This window comes from Suricata suricatta, chromosome 8 (genome assembly GCF_006229205.1).
Source record: "Suricata suricatta isolate VVHF042 chromosome 8, meerkat_22Aug2017_6uvM2_HiC, whole genome shotgun sequence".
Taxonomy (NCBI): Eukaryota; Metazoa; Chordata; class Mammalia; order Carnivora; family Herpestidae; genus Suricata; species Suricata suricatta.
Window position 1 is genome coordinate 59,192,581 of NC_043707.1, and position 23,879 is coordinate 59,216,459.

The window sequence follows — 23,879 nt, forward strand, 5'->3', positions numbered from 1 at the left end:
GAGCTGAAGATGTAAGAGAGGTCTGGACACTGCAATGCAGGGTCCTTCTCTCTGGTCGGGTTTGCGTCTCAGCAGCCTGTCCCTTGATACCCGTGAGCCTGTCATTACTTACAAGGGTGTGTGTGTGTGTGTGTGTGTGTAGTTGTGTAGTAGTAGTAGTAGTAGTAGTAGTAGTAGTAGTAGTAATACCAGTAGTAGTAATAGCATTCGTTTTCTCTTGTGAAACACGATTTATTTGGGGATGGGTGGAAAAGGGCAGAATCAGAATCATTAATAATGACCTAAAAGCCAGTCATTCTGCCTTATCCGAGTGCATCATTCACCTTAAACCATGGCAGAAACAATAGTCAGCTTCTTGATCCTGTTTGTGGTCCAATTCCAACAATAACTGGGTATCATATAATATGCAAGCCTCTAGGTAAGCAAAGAAGAGTAAGGCAGTTTCTACCATGAATTTATTGGAGGTATATTTGAGACACTGAGAGGTAATCAATTACAACATCATCCTCAATAATAATATAAATAATATTTAATATATACAAACTTACAGTTAAGTGGAGACAAATTAGAATATGATAAACCACAACATAACAGACAACTTTTTAAAAATGTTTTATTTATTTTGAGAGAGAGAGAGAGAAAGAGTGGGAGAGGCAGAGAGGAAAAGAATTCCCAGGCAGGCTACAGGCTCAGCAACCAGTGCCTGAAGGAGCTGGACCCCACCATGGTGAGATCATGACCTGAGCCAAAATCAAGAGTCAGAGGCTGAAGTGACTGAGCCACGCAGGCGCCCCACAGACAACATTTATAGAGCATTTGTTTGGGTGCCTTACGCCGCATGCATTCACAGCCTGTTGAAGTACTTACCCTTTTTACCTGTTTCACAGCTGCATTTGTTAAACAATTTACTACAAGTCCGCACAGTTGTGAACTTGAAGACTGGGATATGAACCTAGTGGTCTGAAGTAAACACCATTGTCTCCTAATCTGAACAGATTGTTCTACGACTTTTGCGACAGATACGTTCTGGGAAAACATACTCCGTGGACTTTACCTGATCATATCAGGGACCTGCCATGAGATGTTAGTCAGGCAGTAGTAATAGCTGCATTTTAGAATGTTGGCTCTGGCAAAATATGGAGGACGAAATAGGGCTAAGAACCTGAAGAGAAAATGACAAGACTGTAATAATCTATGCAAGAGATAATAAGAATTCGAAGGAAGGAGGTAGCAGAAGGGAGGTAATAGAAAAGCTCTACTCCTATTTTACATCTTAAATCCTATTCCAGAAACTTAACCTCAGAATCCTTGGCCTTCTTCATTTCTTTTATTTTTTTAATGTGTATTTATTTTTGAGACAGAGAGACAGCGCAAGCAGAGGAGGGGCAGAAAGAGAGGGAGACACAATCTGAAACCGGCTCCAGGCTCTGAACTGTCAGTACAGAGCCCAACATGGGCTTGAACTCATGAGCCATGAGATCATGACCTGAGCCAAAGTCGGATACTTAACCAACGGAGCCACCCAGGCTCCCCTCTTCATTTCTAATTTTGCTGTGAAATCCTGGCTGTGATCCATTTTCCTCATTCCAACTACTTCGAAGTGAACAAGATGGTAATACAATGGAGAGAGGAGCCAGGCAAGAGTAAATAGTAATAAGCATTTAGATAATGCTTTCAGGGGCGCCTGGGTGGCTCAGTCAGTTAAGCGTCTGACTTTGGCTCAGGTCATGATCTCACAGTTCCTGGTTTGAGCCCTGTGTCAGGCTCTGTGCTGACAGCTAGCTCAGAGCCTGGAGCCTTCTTCAGATTCTGTGTCTCCCTCTTTCTCTGACCCTCCCCTGCTCGCACTGTCTCTCTCTGTCTCTAGAAAATAAATAAATAAAACATAAAAAAATAGATAATGCTTTCACATACATTTTCTGTGTTCATGTTCACCACAAAGCTGTGAGGTTGGTGTTATTGTATCCATTTGGCCAGTGAGGAATTGAGACTTAGGGAATCAAACTGACAGACATAACAAGTAGTAGAGATGTGCTAGATCCTGGGTATGTGCAATTATCTACAAAGAATATACATTTAAGCTGAAAATAAATTCCTCAACAGAACAATGCAAGTAGAAAAGGCAATGGATTGGGGTGCCTGGCTGGCTCAGTTGGGTAGAGCATGTGACTCATGATCTCAGGGTTGTGAATTCGAGCCCCATGTTGGGCATAGAGCTTACATTAAAAAAAAAAAAAAGACAACACATTCACACCTTCAGAATGCTGACAGAAAATAACCATCAACATAGAATTGAGTCCCCAGCAAAATTATCATTCAAGAGTGACAATGAAATTAAAAACTGATAATTTCCAGATACACAGAAACTGAGTTTAAGATCTAAGTATACTTTGTAAAGGTTATATTTCAGAACGAAAAATTACCTCAGAGGGAATGTCTGAAAGTCTGATGTGTAAGAAGAAAAGAGAAACAAAGAAATTGTAAATGTGTCAGTTTTTCTGAAAAAAAAATATATATATATAAAATAACACCAGACAAGGGTGCCTGGGTGACTCAGTCTATTAAGTGTCCACCTTAGGCTCAGGTCATGATCTCACAGTCTGTGAGTTTAACCCACGTGTCAGACGCTGGGCTGACAGCTCAGAACCTCTATAGAGCCTCCTCCAGATTCTGTGTCCCCCTCTCCCTGTTCCTCCCCCACTCATCCTCTGACACACACACACACACTCTCTCAAAAATAAATAAAACATTAAAAAAAATTTTAATCACATCAGACAACAACAAAAGGGTGTAAGTCAAGAGGTGGATGAAGGTACAGAATTCTAAGGTCTCCTGGGGCACCTGGATGGCTCAGTGGGTTGAGCATCCGACTCTTTTAGCTCAGGTCATGGTCTGATGACCAGATTAATGGGATGGAGCCCTGCCCCACGTTGGGCTTTGTTCTGACAGGGCACAGCCTGTTTAAGATTCTCTCTCCACATCTCTCTGCCTCGCCCCCCTACCCGGCGCTCCCCCTCATATGTATGTTAGCACTCTCTCTCGCTTCTCTCTCTCAATCTCAAAATAAATAAAATTAAAAAATTAAAAAAGAGAATTCTAAGGTCTCTTTTGGGCATAGAGTTAAAACATAAATTAAGATTTTAAGAGAAGTTTGCAAGCTAAAATTTCAAGGATAATCAATAAAGTAACATTGTATATAACTTCTAAACCAGCTGAAAGGAAGAATGAACTAAGGGGGAAAATATACTTCAATGTTTCAAAAAGAAAAAAATGCTTAGATCAGCATAAAAAAGGCATGAAATAAAGCAGTAAAGCAAGAAAGTAGAAATAAGTTCATATATACAATTAACAAAACTGGAACTATAAAGTAATTCTCTGGTTGAGATCCAGAGATTGTAATCTTAATAAAAAATATTCACATCTACAAGAGAGTCACTTAAACTATTAAGGATCATTAAAAGTTGAAAATAAAAATATAGAAAAGATGCACCAGATAAATACCAACTACAAAATCGCTGATATAGCTATATTGGTGATAAATTAGATTTTAATACAAAAAGCATTATCATTGACAAAAAAGTCATACAAAATAAAGGTTGAATTCACTAGGAAAATATAAATATTCAAAATTTTGTGTGCCCTAGATCAGGCAGATGAAAATTTAGAAAAGATAAGGATTTTGAACAAAACAACTACTAAGCTTGATTTAATGGCTATTATGTATTATATACATACATATTTCCATATATATATTCTTCAATCAATTATTATAGATTACATATTTTCTTAAAGAACTCCTGAAACATAAAAAATGACTAAGTCATAAAGCAAGTCTAAACAAAAGAATTTGTACCATGCAGGTGATACTCTCAAACCAAAGTGCAATTTTGTTAGAAATTTATTCCAAAAAGACAAGCAAAACAAGCAAAAAACACGTTTGGAAATTTACAAATAGTTGTAATTAAATCATGGATAAAAGAAGAAATGTTAACAGAAAAATGTTAAAGTATGACCCAAAATGAAAGTTGTACATATCAAAATCTAAGGAATGCAAGGAAGCCACAACTTCAAAAGAAAAGTTTGCATTAAATATTACTATTAGAAAATAAGAGAGGCTGAAAGTTGACTTAAGTCCAAAAAATAATTAGAAAGTAAGTCCAAAAACCATATAATCTAGTTAAGAATGGGCAAAAGACACGAATAGACATTTTTCCAAAGAAGACATCCAGATGGCTAACAGACACATGAAAAGATGCTTAACATCCCTCATCATCAGGGAAATACAAATCAAAAACACAATAAGATACCACCTCACTTCTGTCAGAATGGCTAAATTAACAACACATGAAAGAACAGGTGTTGGCAAGGATGCAGAGACAGGGGAAGCCTCTTGCACTCTTGGTGGGAAGGCAAACTGGTGCAGCCACTCTGGAAAACAGTATGGGGTTTCCTCAAAAAGTTAAAAATAGAACTACCCTACAGTCCAACAATTACACTACTAGGTTATTTACCCAATGGATACAAAAATATAGATTCAAAGGGGTACATGCACCCCAATGTTTATAACATTACCGACAATGGCCAAAACTATGGAAAAGCCCCAATGTCCATCAATGGATGAATGGATAAAGAAAATGTAGTACATATACAACAGGATATTACTTAGCCATCAAAAAGAATGAAATTTTGCCATTTGCAACAACGTGGATGGAATTACAGTGTACTATGATAAGCAAAATACGTCAAAGAAAGATATACCATATGGTTTCATTCATATGTGGAATTTAAGAATCAAAACAGATGAACATATGGAATGGGGGTGGAAATAAAAAAAGAGACTTAAAGATAGAGAACAAACTGAGGCGTGACAGAGGGACATGGTTGGGGAATGGGCTAGATGGGTGATGGGTATTAAGGAGGGCACTTGTTTTTATTATTAATTTATTTTTTAATTTACATTCAAGTTCGCATATAGTGCAACAATGATTTCAGGAATAGATTCCTTAATGCCCCTTACCCATTTAGCCCATCCCCCCTCCCAAATCACTCCAACAACCATCTGATTGTTCTCTATATTTAAGGGTCTCTTATGTTTTAGTATATGTACTGCCGAAGTGAGCATGGGTCTCTTATGATTTGTCCGCCTCCCTGTTTATATTATTTTTGCTTCCCTTCCCTTATATTCATCTGTTTTGTATATTAAATAGCTCATATGAGTGAAGTCATATGATATTTGTCTTTCTCTGACTAATTTTGCTTAGCATAATATCCTCCAGTTCCATCCACCTAGTTGCAAATGTCAAGATTTCATTCTTTTTGATTGCTGAGTAATACTCCATTGTATATATATACACCACACCTTCTTTATCCATTAGTCCATTGATGGACTTTTGTGCCCTTTCCATACTTTGACTATTGTCGATAGTAATACTTTAAACCTTGGGGTGCATGTGCTCCTTAGAAACAGCATATTTTTTATCTCTTGAATAAATACCTAGTAGTGCAATTGCTGGCTAGTAGGGTAGTTCTATTTTTAATTTTTTGAGGAATCTTCATACTGTTTTTCAGAGTGGCTGCACCCACTCTGTTTGCATTCCCACCAGTAGTTCAAAATAGATCCTCTCTCTCTGCATCCTCACCAACATCTGATGTTGCCTGTTGTTAACAGGTGTGAGGTGGTATTTGTATTTCCCTGATGATAAGTGATGTTAAGCATTTTTTTCATGTTCTGTCAGCTATCTGGATGTCTTCTTTGGAGAAGTGTCTATTCGTGTCATTTGCCTATTTCTTCCCTGGATTATTTAGTTTTTTGGGGGTGTTGAGTTTGATAAGTTCTTTTGGATAGATTTTGGATACTAACCCTTTATCTGATACATCATTTGCAAATATCTTTTCCCATTCCATCGGTTGCTTTTAGTCTTGATGATTGTTTCCTTTGCTGTACAGAAGGTTTTCATTCTGATGAGGTCCCAATAGTTCATGTTTGCTTTTGCTTCACTTGCCTCCAGAGATGTGTTGAGTAAGAAGTTGCTGCAGCCGAGGTAAAAGAAATTTTTGCCTGCTTTCTCCTCTAGGATTTTTTTTGTCTTCCTATCTTATCTTTAGGTCTTTCATCCATTATGAATTTATTTTTTGTATGGTGTGAGAAAGTGGTCCAGGTTCATTTTTCTGCATGTCACTGTTCAGTTTTCCAGCATCATTTGCTAAAGAGACTGTCTTTATACTGCTAGATATTCTTTCCTACTTTGTCAAGGATTAGTTGGCTATATGTTTATGGGTCCATTTCTGTGTTCTCTATTCTGGTCTGCTGATCTGTGTGTCTGCTTTTGTGCCAGTACCATACTGTCTTGATGATTACAGCTTCGTAATATAGCTTGAAGTCTGGAATTGTGATGCCTCCAGCGTTGGTTTTCTTTTTCAAGATTGCTTTGGCTATTCAGGGTCTTTTCTGGTTCCATACATATTTTAGGATTGTTTGTTTTAGCTCAGCTCAGAATGCTGGCGTTATTTTGATAAGGATTGCAGGAGGGCACTTGTAATGATTAGCACAGAGTGTTCTATGTAAGTGAGAATCACTGAATTCTACCCCTGAAACCAATATTGCACTGTATGTTAACTAGAACTTAAATAAAATTTTGAAAAGAAAAAAATAAATTAAAAGAGTAAAGAAAAAGAAAATGAGTCCTAAAAGGAGCTAATACAGATAAAAGCAAAAATTACAAAATTACAAAACAAAGTTCGTTCTTTAAGAGAATGATAAAATTGACAAACTTCTGGTAAGACTGATCAAGAAAAAAAAGTACAAATACACACTATTTGAAAAAAAAAAAAAGGGAGGGGCTCCTGTGTGGTTCAGTTGGTAGAGCATCTGCCTCTTGATCTCAGGGTTGTGAGTTTAAGCCCCACATTGGGCATGGAGCAAATTTGAAAAAAGAAAAATTAAAAAGAAAAGAGAGCACATAATTATAGATAAAACAAAACCTCTTTTTTTTAAGCAAGAGCTTAAAACTGAACAACTTTTTGCCAATTAATTTGAAACTTAACTGATAGAAACAAATTCTTTGAAAAATAGAACCTACTAAAACTGGCTCAAGAAATAGTCCCATTTTCGTCAACAAATTGAATGAAATAAAGTTTAATGGTTGGTAGTATCTGGATCTTGATTCAAACAAACTATAAAAAAATTAAGAATTTATGATATAAATGAGACAGTCAAGAATTTGTATGATTTTTAAAAAGTAATAGTAAGACATTAGGCATCTTCCTTTTAAAATCAGTAACAAGATGGAGCACCTGGGTGGCTTAGTAGGTTGAGCGTCTGACTTTGGCTCAGGTCCTGATCTCACAGTTAGTGGGTTTGAGCCCCGCATCGGGCTCTGTGCTCACAGCTGGCTCAGAGCCTGGAGCCTGTCTTTGGATCCTGTGTCTCCCTCTCTCTCTGACCCTCCCCTGCTCACTCACTCACTCGCTCGCTCTCTCTCTCTCTCTCTCTCTCTCTCAAAAATAAATAAAAAATTAAAATAAAATAAAATCAGTAACAAGATAAGAATGTCCATGATTATGGCTTCCTTCCCACAGATGATGAAAGTCTAGCAGATTCTATATGGAAAAGATAAAAGATGTAAAATTGAACAGGTAGAAACACCATCATATGGCTACCTACATAGAAAACCTCAAAGAATCTTTAGATACAGTATAGAAAATATAGTTTATTTTTTTAAGTTTATTTATTTATTTATTTTGAGAGAGATAGAGACAACATGACCAGGGGAAGGGCAAAAAGAGAGGGAGAGAGAGAGAATCCCAAGCAGGTTCCAAGCTCCCAGTGCAGAGCCAGATGTGGGGTTTGAATTCACAAAACTGTGAGATCATGACCTAAACCAAAACCAAGAGTTGGAAGCTTAACCTGCTAAGCCACTCAGATGTCCTGAAAACATAGTTTCAATGAAATCCCAATCAAATGCCCATAAGGACTTTTTTACGGAGATTAAATTGCAGATTCTCAAATTTATATGAAAGAACAAAGAGCAAGAATAACTTTTTTTTTAAATGTTTTATTTATTTTTGATACAGAGAGAGACAGAGCATGAGAGGGGCAGGGGCAGAGAGAGAGAGAAGGAGACACAGAACCAGAAGCAGGCTCCAGGCTCTGAGCTAACTGTCAGCACAGAGCCTGATGCGGGGCTTGAACCCACGAATGTGAGATCTGACCTGAGCCGAAGGCGGAGGCCCAACCAACTGAGCCACCCGGGCGCCCCAAGCAAGAATAACTTTAAAAAGAATGAGGTTGAAGGTGCACCTGGGTGGCTCAGTCAGTTAAGTGTCCGACTTTGGCTCATGCCATGGTCTCACAGTTCGTGGGTTCAAGCCCCACATCAGTCTGTATGCTGACAGATCATAGTGTGGAGCCTGCTTTGGATTCTGTGTCTCCCTGTCTCTCTGCTCCTCCCCTGCTCATGCTCTGTGTCTCTCTGACTCAAAAAAAAAAAAAAAAAAAAAAAACAAACAAACAAACATTAAAAAATTAAAAAGAATGAAGTTGAAGACAATTGTCCTCTCAAAATCCAGAATTCCTATAATCAAAATAATGGGAGATTAGCTCAGTGACAGACAAATAGACTACTTAGTGACCAGAACTAGATTTGTAAACAGATGGGATGGCAGATCTGTGGCAAAGGAGGAATTCTTCAGTTTATGATGCTGGAACAATGGGTTAACCAAAAGAAAAAATGAAATTGGATTTCTATCTCACACCATACACAAAAACTATTTCAAGATAGACTTAACTATCTCACACCATATGCAAAAATTAACTCAAAATGGATCAAAGCCTTAAATCTTAGAACTAAAACTATAAAACTTTTTTTAACTTTCATTTTTATTTAAGTAATCTCCACACCCGATATGGGGCTGGAACTCATGACACCAAGATCAAGAGTCACATTCTCTTCTGACTGAGTCAATCAAGTGCCCCAAAAACTATAAAACTCTTAAAAGAAAACATAAATGTAAATCTTTGTTGACTTTGAATTAAAGGTCTGAGATATGACCTGAAATACCAACAATTTTAAAAAATTAATTGGAATTAAATTTAACTAAAATTAAAAACTTTTGTGCTTCAAAAGATACCATCAAGAAAGTGAAAAGACAGGGCACCTGGTTGGCTCAGACGGTTAAGTGTCTGACTTCAGCTCAGGTCATGATCTCACCAATCATGGGTTTGGGCCCTCTTTGAGCCCTGTGCTGACAGCTCAGAGCCTATAGGCTGGCTTGGATTCTGTGTCTCCTTCTCTCTCTGCCCCTCCTCCACTCCTGCTCTGTGTGTGTGGGCGCGTGGCTGTGTGTGTCTCTCAAAAATAAACATTAAAAAAATGAAAGTGAAAAGACAAACTGCAGAATGTGAGGAAATATTTGTAAATCATATCTGATAAGAGTCTAGTATCTAAAATTTATAAGGAATGCTTACAACTCAAAAAATAAAAAGATAACTCAATTTAATTGTTTATGTCTTTATTTTGAGAGAGAGAAACAGAGAGTGAGCAGGGGAGGGGCAGAGAGAGAGGGAGACACAGAATCTGAAGCAGGCTCCAGGCTCTGAGCTGTCAGCACAGAGCCTGATGTGGAGCTTGAGCCCACAGACTGTGAGATCATGACCTGAGCTTAAGTCTGATGCTTAACTGACTGAGACACCCAGATGCCCCCAAAGATAACCAAATTTAAAGTAGACAAAAAATTTGAATAGACATTCCTCCAAAAGAGATATACAAATGGCCAATAAGCCCATGAAAAGATACTTTACATCATTTGTCATTGGGAAATGCAAATCAAAATCAAAATGATACATCAGTTCATACCCACTAGTATGGCTATAATAAAAAAGACCAATAATAATAAGTGTCAGTGAGGACATGAAACCAGAATCTTCATACAGTCCTAGCGGGGTGTAAAATGGTGCAGCCACTTAGGAAAACAGTCTGGCATTTCTTCATAAAGTCAAACATAGGGTTTGACCATGTTATCATAGGTATTATGATACCTAGCAATTCCACTCTTAGGTAGAATTTAAAATAAAATAAAATGGGGCACCTGGGTTGCTCTGTCGATTAAGCATCTGACTTTGGCTCAGGTCATGATCTTACTGCTCATGGGTTCGAGCTCCGTGCTGGACTCTGTGCTGACAGCTCAGAGCCTGGAACCTGCTTAGAATTCTGTGTCTCCTTCTCTCTTTGCCACTCCCCCACTCATACTCTATCTCTCTCTCTCAAAAATGAATAAATGTTAAAAATATTTTAAAAAATGAAATGAAAAGTGAAAGGAAATTAAAACATGTCCACAAAAACACTTATACAAGAAAAAAAGAAACTTGTACAAAAATGTTTATTATGAATATTATGAATAATGAATATTATGAATAATAGCTCTAAAATGGAAACAACCCGAATGTTTATCAACTGATAAGAGGATAAACAAAAATGTGTTATATCCATATAATGAAATGTTACTGAGCCACTAAAAGGAATAAAATACTGATACATTTGTAATATAGATGAACCTTGAGAACATTATGCTAAGTGAAAGAAGCCAGTCATAAAATAACATATTATATGATCCCATTTATATGAAATGAAATGTCAGAATATGCAAATTTATGGACCTATTAGTAGTTGTCAGGGGCTTGGGGGGTTTGGGGAGGAGTTTTCCAGGATGGGAAGTTATTGTTAATGGGTATGAGGTTTCTTTTGGTGGTGATGAAAATGTTCTGGAATTATGGATAAAGAAGATGTGGTACTATATGGCAACAAGAAAGAATTAAATCTGGCCATTTGTAGTAAAGTGGATGGACCTCGAGGGTGTCATGCTAAGCGAAATAAGTCAGGCGGAGAAGGACAGATACCATATGTTTGCACTCATAGGTCTAACAGGAGAAACCTAACAGAGGGCCATAGGGAGGGGAAGGGGGAAAGAGTTGGGGAGAGAGAGGGACACAAACCATGAGAGACTATTGAATACAGAAAACGAACTGAGGGCTGAAGTGGGGGAGCACTTGTGGGGAGAAGCACTGGGTGTTATATGGAAACCAATTTGACAATAAACTATTATAAAAAAAGAAAATGTTCTGGAATTAGTGGTAATGGTTACACAACTTTGTGAATATACTAAAAACCACTTTAAAAAGGTGAATTTCATGGTATGTGAATAATATTTCACTTTTAAAATTACAAACAGAATACAAGTGTGTAACAAAAAGGCTTAAATGTGAAGGAAATACAGTAGCATACCTCAAGACCTTTGGATGGGGAAATATTTAAGACAGGAAAAGCACTAATGATACAAAAAAAAAACCCTGATGTGATCAACTATGAAAAGGAAGAACTCCAGGGATGCCTGGGTGGCTCAGTTGGTTAGGTATCTGACTCTTGTGGCTCGGGTCAGAATTTCACAGTTTATGGGTTCGAGCCCCGCATTTATGCTGACAGCACAGAGCCTGCTTGGGGTTCTCTGTGTGTGTGCATGCACATTCTCTCTCTCATGGTCAAAATTAATTAACTTTAAAAAAAGGAAAATAGGAAGAACTCTGTATACCAAAGACACTTTCAAAAGAGCAAAGATAAGGAGGAATATACCCAAAACACATAAAATGAAAAAAGCATTACAATCTAAAATATATTTTAAAAAATCCTACACAAATCAACAAGAAAAATATATGTATAGAATAGTGAAAAAATAAGCTAAAAGCATGAGCAGGCACTTCAAGGATGATTGATAAACATATGAAAATCTGTTCAACCTTATTAACAACCAGGGAAATTCAAACTAGGACCATGATACCATTTTATAACTACTAAGTTAGGAAAAATATTAATTCTTTTTAAGTGTGACAATATCATATCAGAAACTATGGTTATTCCCTTAACAGCTGTTGTATATTTTGCACCATCATTTTGGAAAACAATTTTTCAGTATCTTGGGTAAAGTTAAGGGTAAGTGTAATCAAAGTCTCCACAATTCTTTTTAAGTTTACTCATTTTTTTAAAGTAATCTCCACACCTAATATGGGGCTTGAACTCACAACTCTGAGATTAAGAGCAGCATGCTCTACTGCCTGAGCAGTCATGTGCCCCTCCATGATTCTATTTTATTTTATTATTTTTTGAGAGAGAGACTGAGAGAAAGGGAGACTGAAGCAGGTTCCAGGTTCTGAGCTGTCAGCACAGAGTCTAATGTGGGGCTGAAACTCCCTAACAGTAAAATCAGGACCTGAGCCAAAGTCAGCAGTTTAACCCACTGAGCCACCCAGGAGCCCTGTCTGTTGTGTGCAAGTGGGCACACAGAAGCAAGGATGGGCGGATGAGGGGATGAGGAAGAGAAGAGAGAGAGTCAAAGGATGAGGACGGGAGGAGCCACATGAGTGATGCCCACATTGCCACTTTATTCCTCACAAGCAAGCAGTTTTATACAGACAGCCACGGGTGTAAACAATCCCGGAAGATTGCCAAAGCTTGAAGCACAATCAACATTCTAACTCACCAAGCATGAAAGTCATTTGTATAATTAGCAATCTAATCCTAGAGAAACTGGGGGCAGCTGCAAGGATTGTCAGGGCACGAGAACTTTTGTTCAATCACACTCTCCCTACTACTGGCTCCTTGCTGCTGCCTCCCACACCTGCACAATTCTATTTTTAAGTATATATTCTTGTCTTACTGACCAAAGTATGCCTGGCTAACCAGTAACAACTGTATCATCTAGAGCTTGTTAGAAATGCAGAATTTCAGGCCCCATCCAGATTTATTGAATTGGAATTTGCATTTCAACAAGATACCCAGGTGATATGAATGTTCTGTACAATCTGAGAGGCACGGCCCTAAAAAACAAAACAAAACAAAACAAAAAAACTCTTGCGGGGCGCCTGGGTGGCTCAGTCGGTTAAGCCTCCGACTTCGGCTCAGGTCAGATCTCACGTCGTGGGTTCGAGCCCCGCGTCAGGCTCTGTGCTGACAGCTCAGAGCCTGGAGCCTGCTTTCGGTTCTGTCTCCTTCTCTCTCTGCCCCTTCCCCTCTCATGCTCTGTCTCTCTCTGTATCAAAAATAAATAAAACATTAAAAAAAAACCTCTTGCACATGTCCAAGAGATAAGAATGTATGTAGCAGCATTGGTGGTAATAGCAATAGCAAAGAACTGGAAACAGCACAAATGTTCATCACATAGAGAATAGATAAATAAGTTGTGCTATGGTCATAAAAGCTAGTTCCAGGAAGATACAGTTTGATATCATTACTATAAGACTCAAGAATAAGCAAAGGCGAACAAGATATTGTTAGAGATCTGTATACAACATATGGAAACAAAGCAATGCTGAACACACAATGCAGGATGATGTTTACCTTGGGTGAATGAAGGGTTAAAAGGAGAAGCATCAGTGTGACCTTCACCAGCATAGGAAATGTTCTATTTCTTAAATTGTATAATGGGTCCAACGTTTTTGGTATTATGTATGACTTAGCTATATGTTACACTGTTCTTTTATCAACATATAACACAAATTTTAACGGCTTCATTGAGGTATACATACCATAAAATTCACTTGTTTTAACTGTACAATTCAGTAATTTTTAGTATACTTTACAGTTATGCAACCATCACCACAGTCTGATAATTGGAAATTTCTATCACTACAAAAATTTCTTTCTTGCCCCTTTGCAGTCATTTCCCATCCCCATCCCTAGTCTTGGGCAACCACTAATCTGCTGTCTCTGTAGAGTTCTTTTGGTTCATGTATATATTTTTTTATTAGACATTTCATATAAATAGAATTATGCAATACATGAACTTTTGGGTTGGGCTTTTTTTTTTTACTTCCCATAATATTTTTTTAATGTTTTATTTATTTTTGATACAGAGAGAAACAGAGCATGAGAGGGGGAGGAGCAGAGAGAGAAGGAGACACAGAACTGGAAGCAGGCTCCAGGCTCTGAGCTAGCTGTCAGCACAGAGCCTGATACGGGGCTCGAACCCACGAAGGTGAGATCTGACCTGAGCTGAAGCCAGAGGCTCAACTGACTGAGCCACCAAGGGGCCCCCCATAATATTTTTGAGGTTCATCTACGTTATAGCATGTACCAGTGTTTCAGTCATTTGTAAGGATAAATAGTATTTTATGATGTAGATATGCCATATTTTGCTGATCTTTTCATCTGTTGAAAGATAGTAGGTTGTTCCTAGTTCTGAGATATTAAAAGCAATGCTATTGCCATTATTCTTGTACTAGTCTTTGTGTGGATATGTTTTCATTTCTCTTGGGTAGATACCTAGCAGTGGAATTGATGGGTTCTAATCAGTCATTTTATTAATTAAAAAAAAAGGAAAAATAGTTCTTTGGTTCTTTTGAATCAAGTGAAAGGATTAACCAGTGAGTAGGTGGCATAACTCTTAATGTTAAAAGATAAGGACACACACAGTAATGTGGAAATAGGAATCCATTGTGGTAAAAAGAGAGTAAAAGGAAAGAATAAACAAATATTTTCTTAGGAGAAGGCAGAATTAAAAGGGAAAGTTAAGAGGAAGGAGGTGGGATAGGGGCCCTGGGAAGAAAAATAATTCATTTCAAAGGCACAGCTACTTCATCTTTTTAAAATACATGTGGGGTGCGCCTTGGTGGCTCAACTGGTTGAGCATCTGACTCTTGATTTGAGCTCAGGACATGATCCCAGGGTCATGGGATCAAGGCCCAGGTAGAATTCGGCACTGAGTGTGGAGCCTCTCTCTGCTTACTCCTCTCCCTGACTCACATGTGCTCTCTGTCTAAATAAAAAAATAAAACCACACATGAACGTGGGATTATCAAATATATTAATAACGCCCATAAAGTGTCTTGTTGATAGGACAGTTAAAAAAATTAAAGCTCTTTTAACCATCTCAGATTTGTTATAACAGTAATGATTTGGATTATTGCTTACAATAATCTGTGTGTATATGAAATATACTAAAAGGCAAATAAAACACAAAAGTGTGAGTTTGGGTAATATTAGTTAATTTGTGAAATAACTGTGAACTTACCTTCAGTGTTGAGGACTTATAATGTTGTCTTTGTTTCCATTTTTTTCTCTTTAATTCTCTAGACATCTGTACAGATTCCCATGTAAAAAGCAAGAACCAGAAAAACGTCATCCTGAACATTTCTAGAAATTGGAGTCCTAGTTGTTCACAGAAAGATTGACTATCAATACTCTGATCTTTCCCCTTCTCCTCCAATTTTATTTTTATGTTTTTTATTTATTTTTGAGAGACAGAGAGAGACAGCGCGAGCAGGGGAGGGTCAGAGAGAGAGAGAGGGAGACACAGAATCCGAAGCAGGCTCCAGGCTCTGAGCTAGCTGTCAGCACAGAGCCCGACGCGGGGCTCGAACCCACGAACTGTGAGATCATGACCTGAGCCGAAGCCGGCCGCTTAACCGACTGAGCCACCCAGGCGCCCCACCTTCTCCTCCAATTAACTTGACCTGAATTTAACATTTCTCTAAGAAGCAAGTAAGTAAAAGTTGTGTCTGTGACATATATCGCATATGCTGGGCAGCTGCATCTGACAACATCCTCTAAGAAGAAAAGATAACATATCTTACTTCAGACACTAGGGTAACCTTTATCTTCTGTGGGAAAAAAAAACATTGAAAAGTCAATTTCGGTAATCAAGAACACTCAATGCGAGTAAGAAATACCACACACTGGGTAGTATTCCAGCATAGTCTTGTGACTCAATTAGTGGCACCGAGCCTTGCCATCAAGTATAGAAATGTCCCATTTTCTGTAATCATGGCTGTTATAGTACAAGCTGAAAGCGGATATTTCCTAAGCCAACCCTCAGGTCTCCACCATCACTCTCCAGATAAGTGCTCTTCCTTTGTGGTCCCTTAACAGTCTCTATTTCCACTTCATGGACTCAAAAGATGATCGTTGGCGAACACTGCAACGCCTGGCCCAACTTTGTCCCAGTAATTAACTTTGAGCTGACTCCTCCCCACTTCTTCCCCCTCCAGCAAGCTCTTTTACCTCTGCGCCAGACTCTCCACCCACTCGTGTTTATCTCGGGCCCCGCCCCGCCCCCTGGTTGGCTGTCTGGTGGGAGGCTCGTTCCTTCCCCCTCCATTGGCCGCTCAGGGGGAGGTGCGTTTCCCGGCTCCCGATAGGTCGCCGCTGGGAGACAACTCTAACACCCGCAGAGCACTTGTCATTTCCGGGTAAGATGGCTGCAGTGCGAGTGCTGAGAACCTGGAGCCAGAATGCTGGGCGGCTGGTAAGCGGTTTGGTTCAGGAAGGAGTAATGTGTCGGGAGTATTCCCGGGGAGGTTGTGTTACTTTGTCTTCCGAGTGCCACGCGGAAAGGACACGCGTGATGGAGAGGTAAAAGGATGTATGCTAAATGAAGGGCCGAGAAGGTGGTGAGCAGACCGCTCAGGAGACCCCCTCCTCCCTTACCTGGCCACGCTTCTCTGGCCAATCGGTCGCGTTCGAGCTTTATCTACACCCAGGCTCATCTAGCCTTTCACCCGTTAGCCTTTTATTGAGCTCTGTGTAGGTGCTAGGCATTGTGATACGCACTGAGGATATGGAGCTATATATTCATTAAGCACCCACTGTGCCAAACACTGACAACACGATCCCTGCCTCGGAGAACTTATAGTCTAGAGGAAGAAGCAAAGCATAACACCATGGATTCTTGCCTCCGAGGAGCAGAGGCTTAAACTTCATTTGTGGACCTGTATTTCTCTCTTGTGTCTGCGCCACGTATCTTCCAACCTTTTTATCACCAGAGCTAAGACCCACCACCATCTTCCCTGAAGTTCCTCCGTTTCAACAACCTTATAGCACCAAACACCTAATATCCTAGGAATCATAGTGTTTCACCCCATTTGCGTAGGGTTTTACTTTCTGGCACCCCACTTCCCTAAGATCTTACAGTGATTGACCCTTGATTTTACAAAATTTGTCAAGAGCCTGCTGTGTGCGGGGTACTGCTGTGTACCATACTTACTCAAATATGAATAAGACCACTGCCGACTCAGATTAATTTCAGCCTTGTGGTGGAAGACAGAGGAAAGAGAGAGAGACATAAACAAGCAATTATAACAGCTTGAGAAAGTGCTATGATGGGACATTATAGAGTTACAGGAACACATAGGAGGGGTGTCAGAGGTCTGAAAGGAGTTCTCAGAGGATACTGTGTAACTTGAGATTTACCCCTTGCTAGGTATTGGCCTCTCTTTTGAGAGTTCTCCTTGTTTGGCTTCTGTTAACACCAATTTCCCAATATTTTTGTTCTATATGTTTGCCACTTCATCCCAATCTTCTATTTTCCTTTCCTGCCCAACTTTTAAATATGTATAGGTGTTTCTAAGTGCTCTGACTTTGGCCCTCAGCACTTTTGGCACTTTCTAGATTCTATCCATGTATATGCTGATGATTCCTAAAGTTCCCCAATCTTCAAGCCAGTTCGACTCCAGACTCATGTATATTCTACTGTCCTGGAAATATCCAATTGCATACATATTAAGTATTTTTCAGCTGCAGGTAATAAAAACCCAACCAATAAATGGGAAATTACGTATCTATGCATCCCGAAGTTAGATGGAAGCTGGCATGGGTTAAGTGGCTCATATTTATCAAGCTTGTCGTTTCAGCAAGTCTTGTGGCCTTTTCCACATGGTTACAAAAGGGCTGCTACAAGTTCATATTCAAGGCAGGAAGGAGGAAGGGGTGGTCAGACTCATTGGTCAGAACTATGTTACATGGCCACTGCCAGCACAAGGAGTCTTGAAGGAGCTAGCTTTAGTCACATCACAGTGTCTGCTGTACTGCCTCAGTGGCACATTGGATTCTAGGTTCCAGAACTAAACCCTCAGACCTGTTTCTCTTTTGATTCTAATCTGTAAATCTCCAAAATTTAGTTCTCTGCCTTGCCCCCAACTGCTACTATTCTGGTCTGACCAGGATAAGGACTAATTGGACTTTCTGCCTGCCTCCAATCTGGTGGCTCTCCAACCCATTCTCCGTAGTGTAGGCAGAATGATCTTAAAAAGTAAGCCACAAATTTGGCAAAGTCATTTCCTTGCTTAAAACTGCCCTAAGCAAAATATCTAAAATTTAGAAGTCTCTGAGGCAATTTTGATCTGGATCTTTCCAACTCTCTCAGGCTTTATTGGTGCTGAAACTTATCCATCGCTACCCCAACTCTGACACTTTCCTCACCCTTACCCCATACTAAACTACACTGGAAATGTATTGAACTTCAGTTAATTGAGCACACTGCTCTCTCTTGACTCCAGACTCCAGACCTTTGCACATGTATTTCCTCTGTTTTAATTAAAGACTCTTGCCTTCCTTTCTTATGGCCTCCTCTGCTAACACACCTCATCCTCTAGATTACTCCTACTCATCCCTTAGATCTTGCTTCAAGTTTACTTTCCCTGGGTAGGTTCCCTCCTTTGTGTTCCTTTACCACTCGGTTTCTCCCATTGTAACACTGTCATAATTACCTATGTCCTTGTCTTTATCTTTGAAGGTGTGGACTGTACATTCTATAAGAAAAGATTAACATCTATATTGTTCTCTAATCTACCTACGCATCATGCATTTGACTCTTGATTAACTTATAGTGAATTAACCCTGAAATTTTCTATTTTACTATCTTCCTGTAATGAAGCAACTTGAATTAGGGACTATATTCCGTAGCTTACGTAGCTTTGAATTCCCAAGCCCAGCAAAATTCCCGTTTTGGGGAATGCTCAACAACTGCTTATTTAATTATTACTTATTTCCTTAACTTGAATCTGCTAAACCTTTGTTTCACCTCCTATTTTTTATATTCTGCTTCCAGGAAAAATGTGTTTGTTAGCTTGAAAAATTATGTTTTCTCTTTCTCCCTCCTATTGCTTTTTCATCTTTCCATCCAGCAACTTCACTAATGAAGTTCACTAATGAAGTTTTTAGCCTTAATCCATTTAGTTGCTGTTTATGACATAATGCCTGTTGCACTTAAGTTGCTTCTCTTTTTCCACTGTAAATCACTTCAGGAGCTTGTTCTTTCATGCTTCAAATACTGTATTACTTTCTTTTTCTTCTCTTACTTGACTTAACTTGTTATAATCTAATCAACAAGCTGCAACTAGATTAATTTCTTAGTCCTTTTTCTTCAATAACCTATAGTGTACGAGTTCATACTCCTTATCCTGACATTTACAATCATCAGTAATTCGGTCTTTGAGCCACTTACCCTGCTCCCTTTTATACATTTGATCAAGCCACTCATTGCTCCAGAGACAAGTTCCTGCAGCAGTTCCTTTTTGCTGTTTCCTCTGCCTTAAAAGTGCATTTCTGCTCTTTAATTATTAATATTTATGGTGCAAGGCTTCAACTCTTCCTCCAGGAAGCCTTCCTAGATCAAACCCAACTGGAAAAAAAAATAAAACAGAAAAAAACTCTATACTTAAACTCCTCTGACACTTGCTGCTGATACTCATTACAAAAAACTAGAGCTTACATGCCCATGCAAGTGTATGTATGTGTGAGTGTGTTGTTTCAGCTAGGTCATAAATTCAGGGATTATTGGGATTATTTGTTTTAATAGGGAGAAAACAGGGACTATTCTTCCTACTTATAACAATGTGTTGTGATAGAGCCTTGGCTTTGGAGTCAAATTTACTTGGTTTCAGAGCTGAATGTTGCCATTTGTTTGCCATGGGACCTTGGACAAATCACTTTACCTCTCTGATCATTAATTTCTCATGTGTTGAAGAGGATTAATGTACCTATTCCAGAAGATAACTATGAGATAAGAAGATGATGCATTTAAAGACCTTTAAAGTACCCAGCAGATAGTAAGCATTCAATAAATATTTGGTAGTTTATGCCTCCTTTGCCTGATTAGTAGATCTTCAATAAAACTTGTGCTGTTGAAAGTAGGACCTTCTAGTAGTTTAATTTTCTTTCAAAGGTTATTTTTAAAAGAACTATTTTTTTTAAAAATCAAGATGAACCTACACGGGGTGTTGTCTGGAAACCAATCTGACAATAAACTATTTTAAAAAAATAAAATAAAATCAAGATGAACCTATATAATTCAAAACTTCCATTTATTGGCCCTAAATTAAATTTATGAATGTCTGATGAAGCCAAAGGTTGATTTACGTCTTTGATTTTGTTGTTGACCAAGAGCCAGGGTTATGGGAGTTGAAGGAGAAAGGAAGGACACAGAAAATGGGGATTTAGGAGAGAGCATTCTTTGACTATCTGCTAAGATTTAAGCTATCAATTTTAGTTAGGTTTGAATGTTAATCCAATGCTAATTCAATGTTAATAAGACTAAAATAAAGATTAGTTGCTTTTGGGTTAGCTCTTAAAGTAAAACTAAGATGCACGATTTAAGATTATTTGTGTTTTAGAAAGGGGATCTTTAGTTTTTCTTTGCCTTCAGAAATCAATAACAGCTTGGAAATTAAGGTGAAATATTACACAATAATTTAAATGTATTATTTCTATCAGTAAACCAAATATTTGTTTTTATATTATTTGCTGTTAGAAAAAGAACAAAATTCTTATTTATAAATAAATATTTATAATGAATTATAAATTCATTATATTATGCATTATAACATAACTTTAAACTTGATTGTCCCTGACACCAGGTTTTGGCCAGTTCAGATTTTGGCCTAGATTATTTCATATTGTTTGTATTTCGATAACGACTGTTCTACTTTTAGAATAAACTTGAAACTGAATATATGCTTACAGAGATAAGCCATCAAGAACATTCATAAAAGCTTTTGCTTTTCTTGTTTTCTCATCTTCAGATTTGTGTTCGCTACTTGCAAACCTGTAGTAATGTTCATGTTTTGAAGCCAAAATATGTGTGTTTCTTCGGTTATCCTTCATTCGAGTATAGTCATCCACATCAGTTGCTGAAAACAACTGCTGGTAAGTATGACCTCAAAATAGCCCATATGATATAAGGTTATGTATCTTACTCAGAACTTTTTAAAAAGTAATTGAAGACTTATCAAAGTAAAAAAAAAAAAGTTACCTTTTCCTGTCTAGCTTGGGCCTCTTCGCTCTCCCTGAATCTGTCCTTTCCTTATTTTTTTTTTCTGTGCCCTCCTCCCGCCTTTCACATCTTCCCCTTAATGCTTGTGTCTTCAGCTGTGGGGAATGGATTGTTCCTTGTTATCTGACTCATCTGAGTGCAGCAGTCAGGTAAATTGTTGACTTAACAGTATGTATCCTTGTATTTTCCCTGTATTGTTGATTCCATGAAACACTTACCTAAGTCTGTTGTGTTAAGATTGTGTGATAGAACCAGCCCTAGGTGCTTCTAAACATAGAAAGTCCTCTCACTTTTTCTATTCAAATACCTTTCTCTCATCTTTTTCTACCCTCTGTAAAGAACTTGAGGCTTTAGGTATTAGATTTGGCAAGTGCACTAAAACTTCCCCCTCACCGTGTTTCATTTAGAGCTTTGATAATGAACCCTAGACTTTTGTTACATCGTTAAGCTTTTGACAGATACTGGGTAACTTAGTCTGTGCTAGCAGTGAAAAATGGGGGAATTTCGGGCAGATCCAACCCCTGAGATCAGTCTTTCCATGCCTTTTATAGGTCATCTTTCACAACATCCTAAGACATATAAACCCTGTCTTCACCACTTTTTAAAAAGATTTATATACTTCCTTATTTTATTTTTATTTATTTTGAGAGCGAGCGAGCGAGCAAGAAAGCATGTGAATGTACACACATGCCTGTGGGAGAGATGTGGGCAGGGGTGGGGGGAGAGAGAATCTTAAGCAGGCTTCACACCCAGTGTGGAGCCTGACAAGGGGCTTGATCTCACAACCCTGAGGTCATGACCTGAGCCAAAATCAGGAGTCAGACGCTCAACTAACTGAGCCACCCAGGCTCAGGTTTTTATTTTTAAAAGTTGGTCTTTTCCCTTCTCAGAGAAAAGAGGCCTGAAACTTCCTGCTCTACTCTTTGAACACTTATCTTGAGCTTTGGGTTCTCGGTCTATCAGTTACTAGCTGTGTTCCTTTAAGCAACTTACTTAAATTCTTTCTATTTCATCATATGTAATATGGGATTAATCATTGTTACTAACTCATAGTATTGTTGTAAGAATAAATCCATTTAACACAAATATTTATTGATCACCTACTATCTTCGAAAGCCCTGTTTTGGTGCTCTGGAAGTGTTCTTTTCCTATATCCCCTCACTCAATAAATATTTAAGCTAGAAACTTGGCGTCTTCCTGATTCCTCTTTCACATCAAATTGATTACCTAAATCTATTCATTTTACATTTTACATGATTCTTAAATTTGTCTTCTGTTTTTTAGACAGCTTTGAAAATATATAAATATAATAAGTTCCAGGGGCGCCTGAGTGGCTCAGTTGGTTAAGTGTCTGACTTCGGCTCAGGTCATGATCTCGCGGTTCGAGGGTTCGAGCCCCGCGTCGGGCTCTGTGCTGTCAGCTCAGAGCCTGGAGCCTGTCTTTGGATCCTGTGACTCCTTCTCTCTCTGACCCTTCCCTGCTCATGCTGTCTCTCTCTCTCTCTCTCAAAAATAAATAAAAACATTAAAAAAATATATATATTAAGTTCCATACTTCAGTTTCTTACCTGTAGTAGCCTCCTCACTGCTTTGTCCCCTCTTCCCCAACCCCATCGACTACATTCCTGCCCAAGAGAATTGTTTCTAAAATTATAGATCTCAAGTTACAGATCTGAAATTGCAGATCATACTCCCTGTTGGTTTATTATTCCTGAATAACAGCCCTGTCTACACATAGTGGCCTAAAGCAACAATGAGTTACGATTTCTCAGTATTCTCAGGGTTACCGGGGTGCCTCCTCTGCTGGTTTCACTCTGCCGAGCTCACTAGTATGGCTGTATTCAGCCAGCGGATCATCTGGGCTGTGAGGTCTGACAGTGGTGCCGGTTTTCGGTGGAGGGCGGGGAATGTCATTCCTCCTCCACAGAGCCTTTCATCCTCCAGTAGACTAGAAGCCCTCCTCACTCAGGGATCTCAAGGTAGTGTTCTAGGAGGGAGAAGGTAGAAGAAGCTGCGAGGCCCTTTGAGGTCTAGGTTCCAGAATTTGTACAATTTCATTTCTGCTGTATTCCATTGTCCAAGCAAGTGATAGGCCAGCATAGATTTAAGTAGTGGTGAATCAGACTCTGTCTTATGGAAGCAGCTGCAGAAAATTTATTACCATATTTCCTTACACCTGGTTCCTGATTACCTTTAGGATAAATTCCAGACACCTCACCTTGGCACGGCAAAGAAAGTCTTTTTTTTTTTCTTTTAAATTTGTTTATTTATGTTGTGACAGAGTGTGCATGTGTGAGCAGGGGAGGGGCAGAGAAGAGAGAGAGAGAGAGAGAGAGATCTCACAAATTGTGAGATCATGACCTGAGCTGAAATTATGAGTCAGATGCTTAACTGAATGAGCCATCCAGGCCCCCCAAAGAAAGTCTTTTTAAATCTGGGCTGATTTCTTGCCACATATATTACCTTCGGCCATGTGGAGTTGTGTGTTACTCCCTAGTTGTACTATGCACTATATTTCCATGTTCTCCTTGCACATGTTGCTCCTTGTGTAATATTGTTTTGTACTGCTGTAATATATTTACTTGTCAGGTTTTGGTGACTTAGACTGATATTCCAAGTCTTCATTTTAGCTCTGTTACAACTATTCTTGAACACAAATCTTTTTGTACCTATCTTAATTACCTCAGGGGGAAAACATCTTAAAAGTGGAATTTCTTATTGAGTCAAAGATAAGGACTTTTCTTTTTTTTTTTTTAATGTTTATTTATTTATTTATTTATTTATTT

The 23,879-nt window shown here is 38.7% G+C and overlaps 1 protein-coding gene and 1 long non-coding RNA gene across 2 annotated transcripts in view; one reads left to right on the plus strand and one right to left on the minus strand.

Annotated features, from left to right (window-relative positions):
• Nucleotides 1-260: 260 nt before the first annotated feature.
• On the minus strand, nt 261-16,064 carry LOC115298190. The gene is made up of 3 exons (XR_003911649.1): nt 16,047-16,064; nt 15,058-15,123; nt 261-414 (listed from the first exon to the last, which is right to left on the minus strand). It is a non-coding gene; the product is annotated as an uncharacterized LOC115298190 (long non-coding RNA).
• A 174-nt stretch (nt 16,065-16,238) lies between these two features.
• DBT (dihydrolipoamide branched chain transacylase E2) overlaps nt 16,239-23,879 on the plus strand; it is a 52,746-nt gene continuing 45,105 nt past the window's right edge. The window contains exons 1-2 of the mRNA XM_029948264.1: nt 16,239-16,290; nt 20,843-20,966. Coding sequence (XP_029804124.1) covers nt 16,240-16,290; nt 20,843-20,966 — 175 coding nt within the window. The 5' untranslated portion in view covers nt 16,239. The remainder of the gene's footprint in view (nt 16,291-20,842; nt 20,967-23,879) is intronic.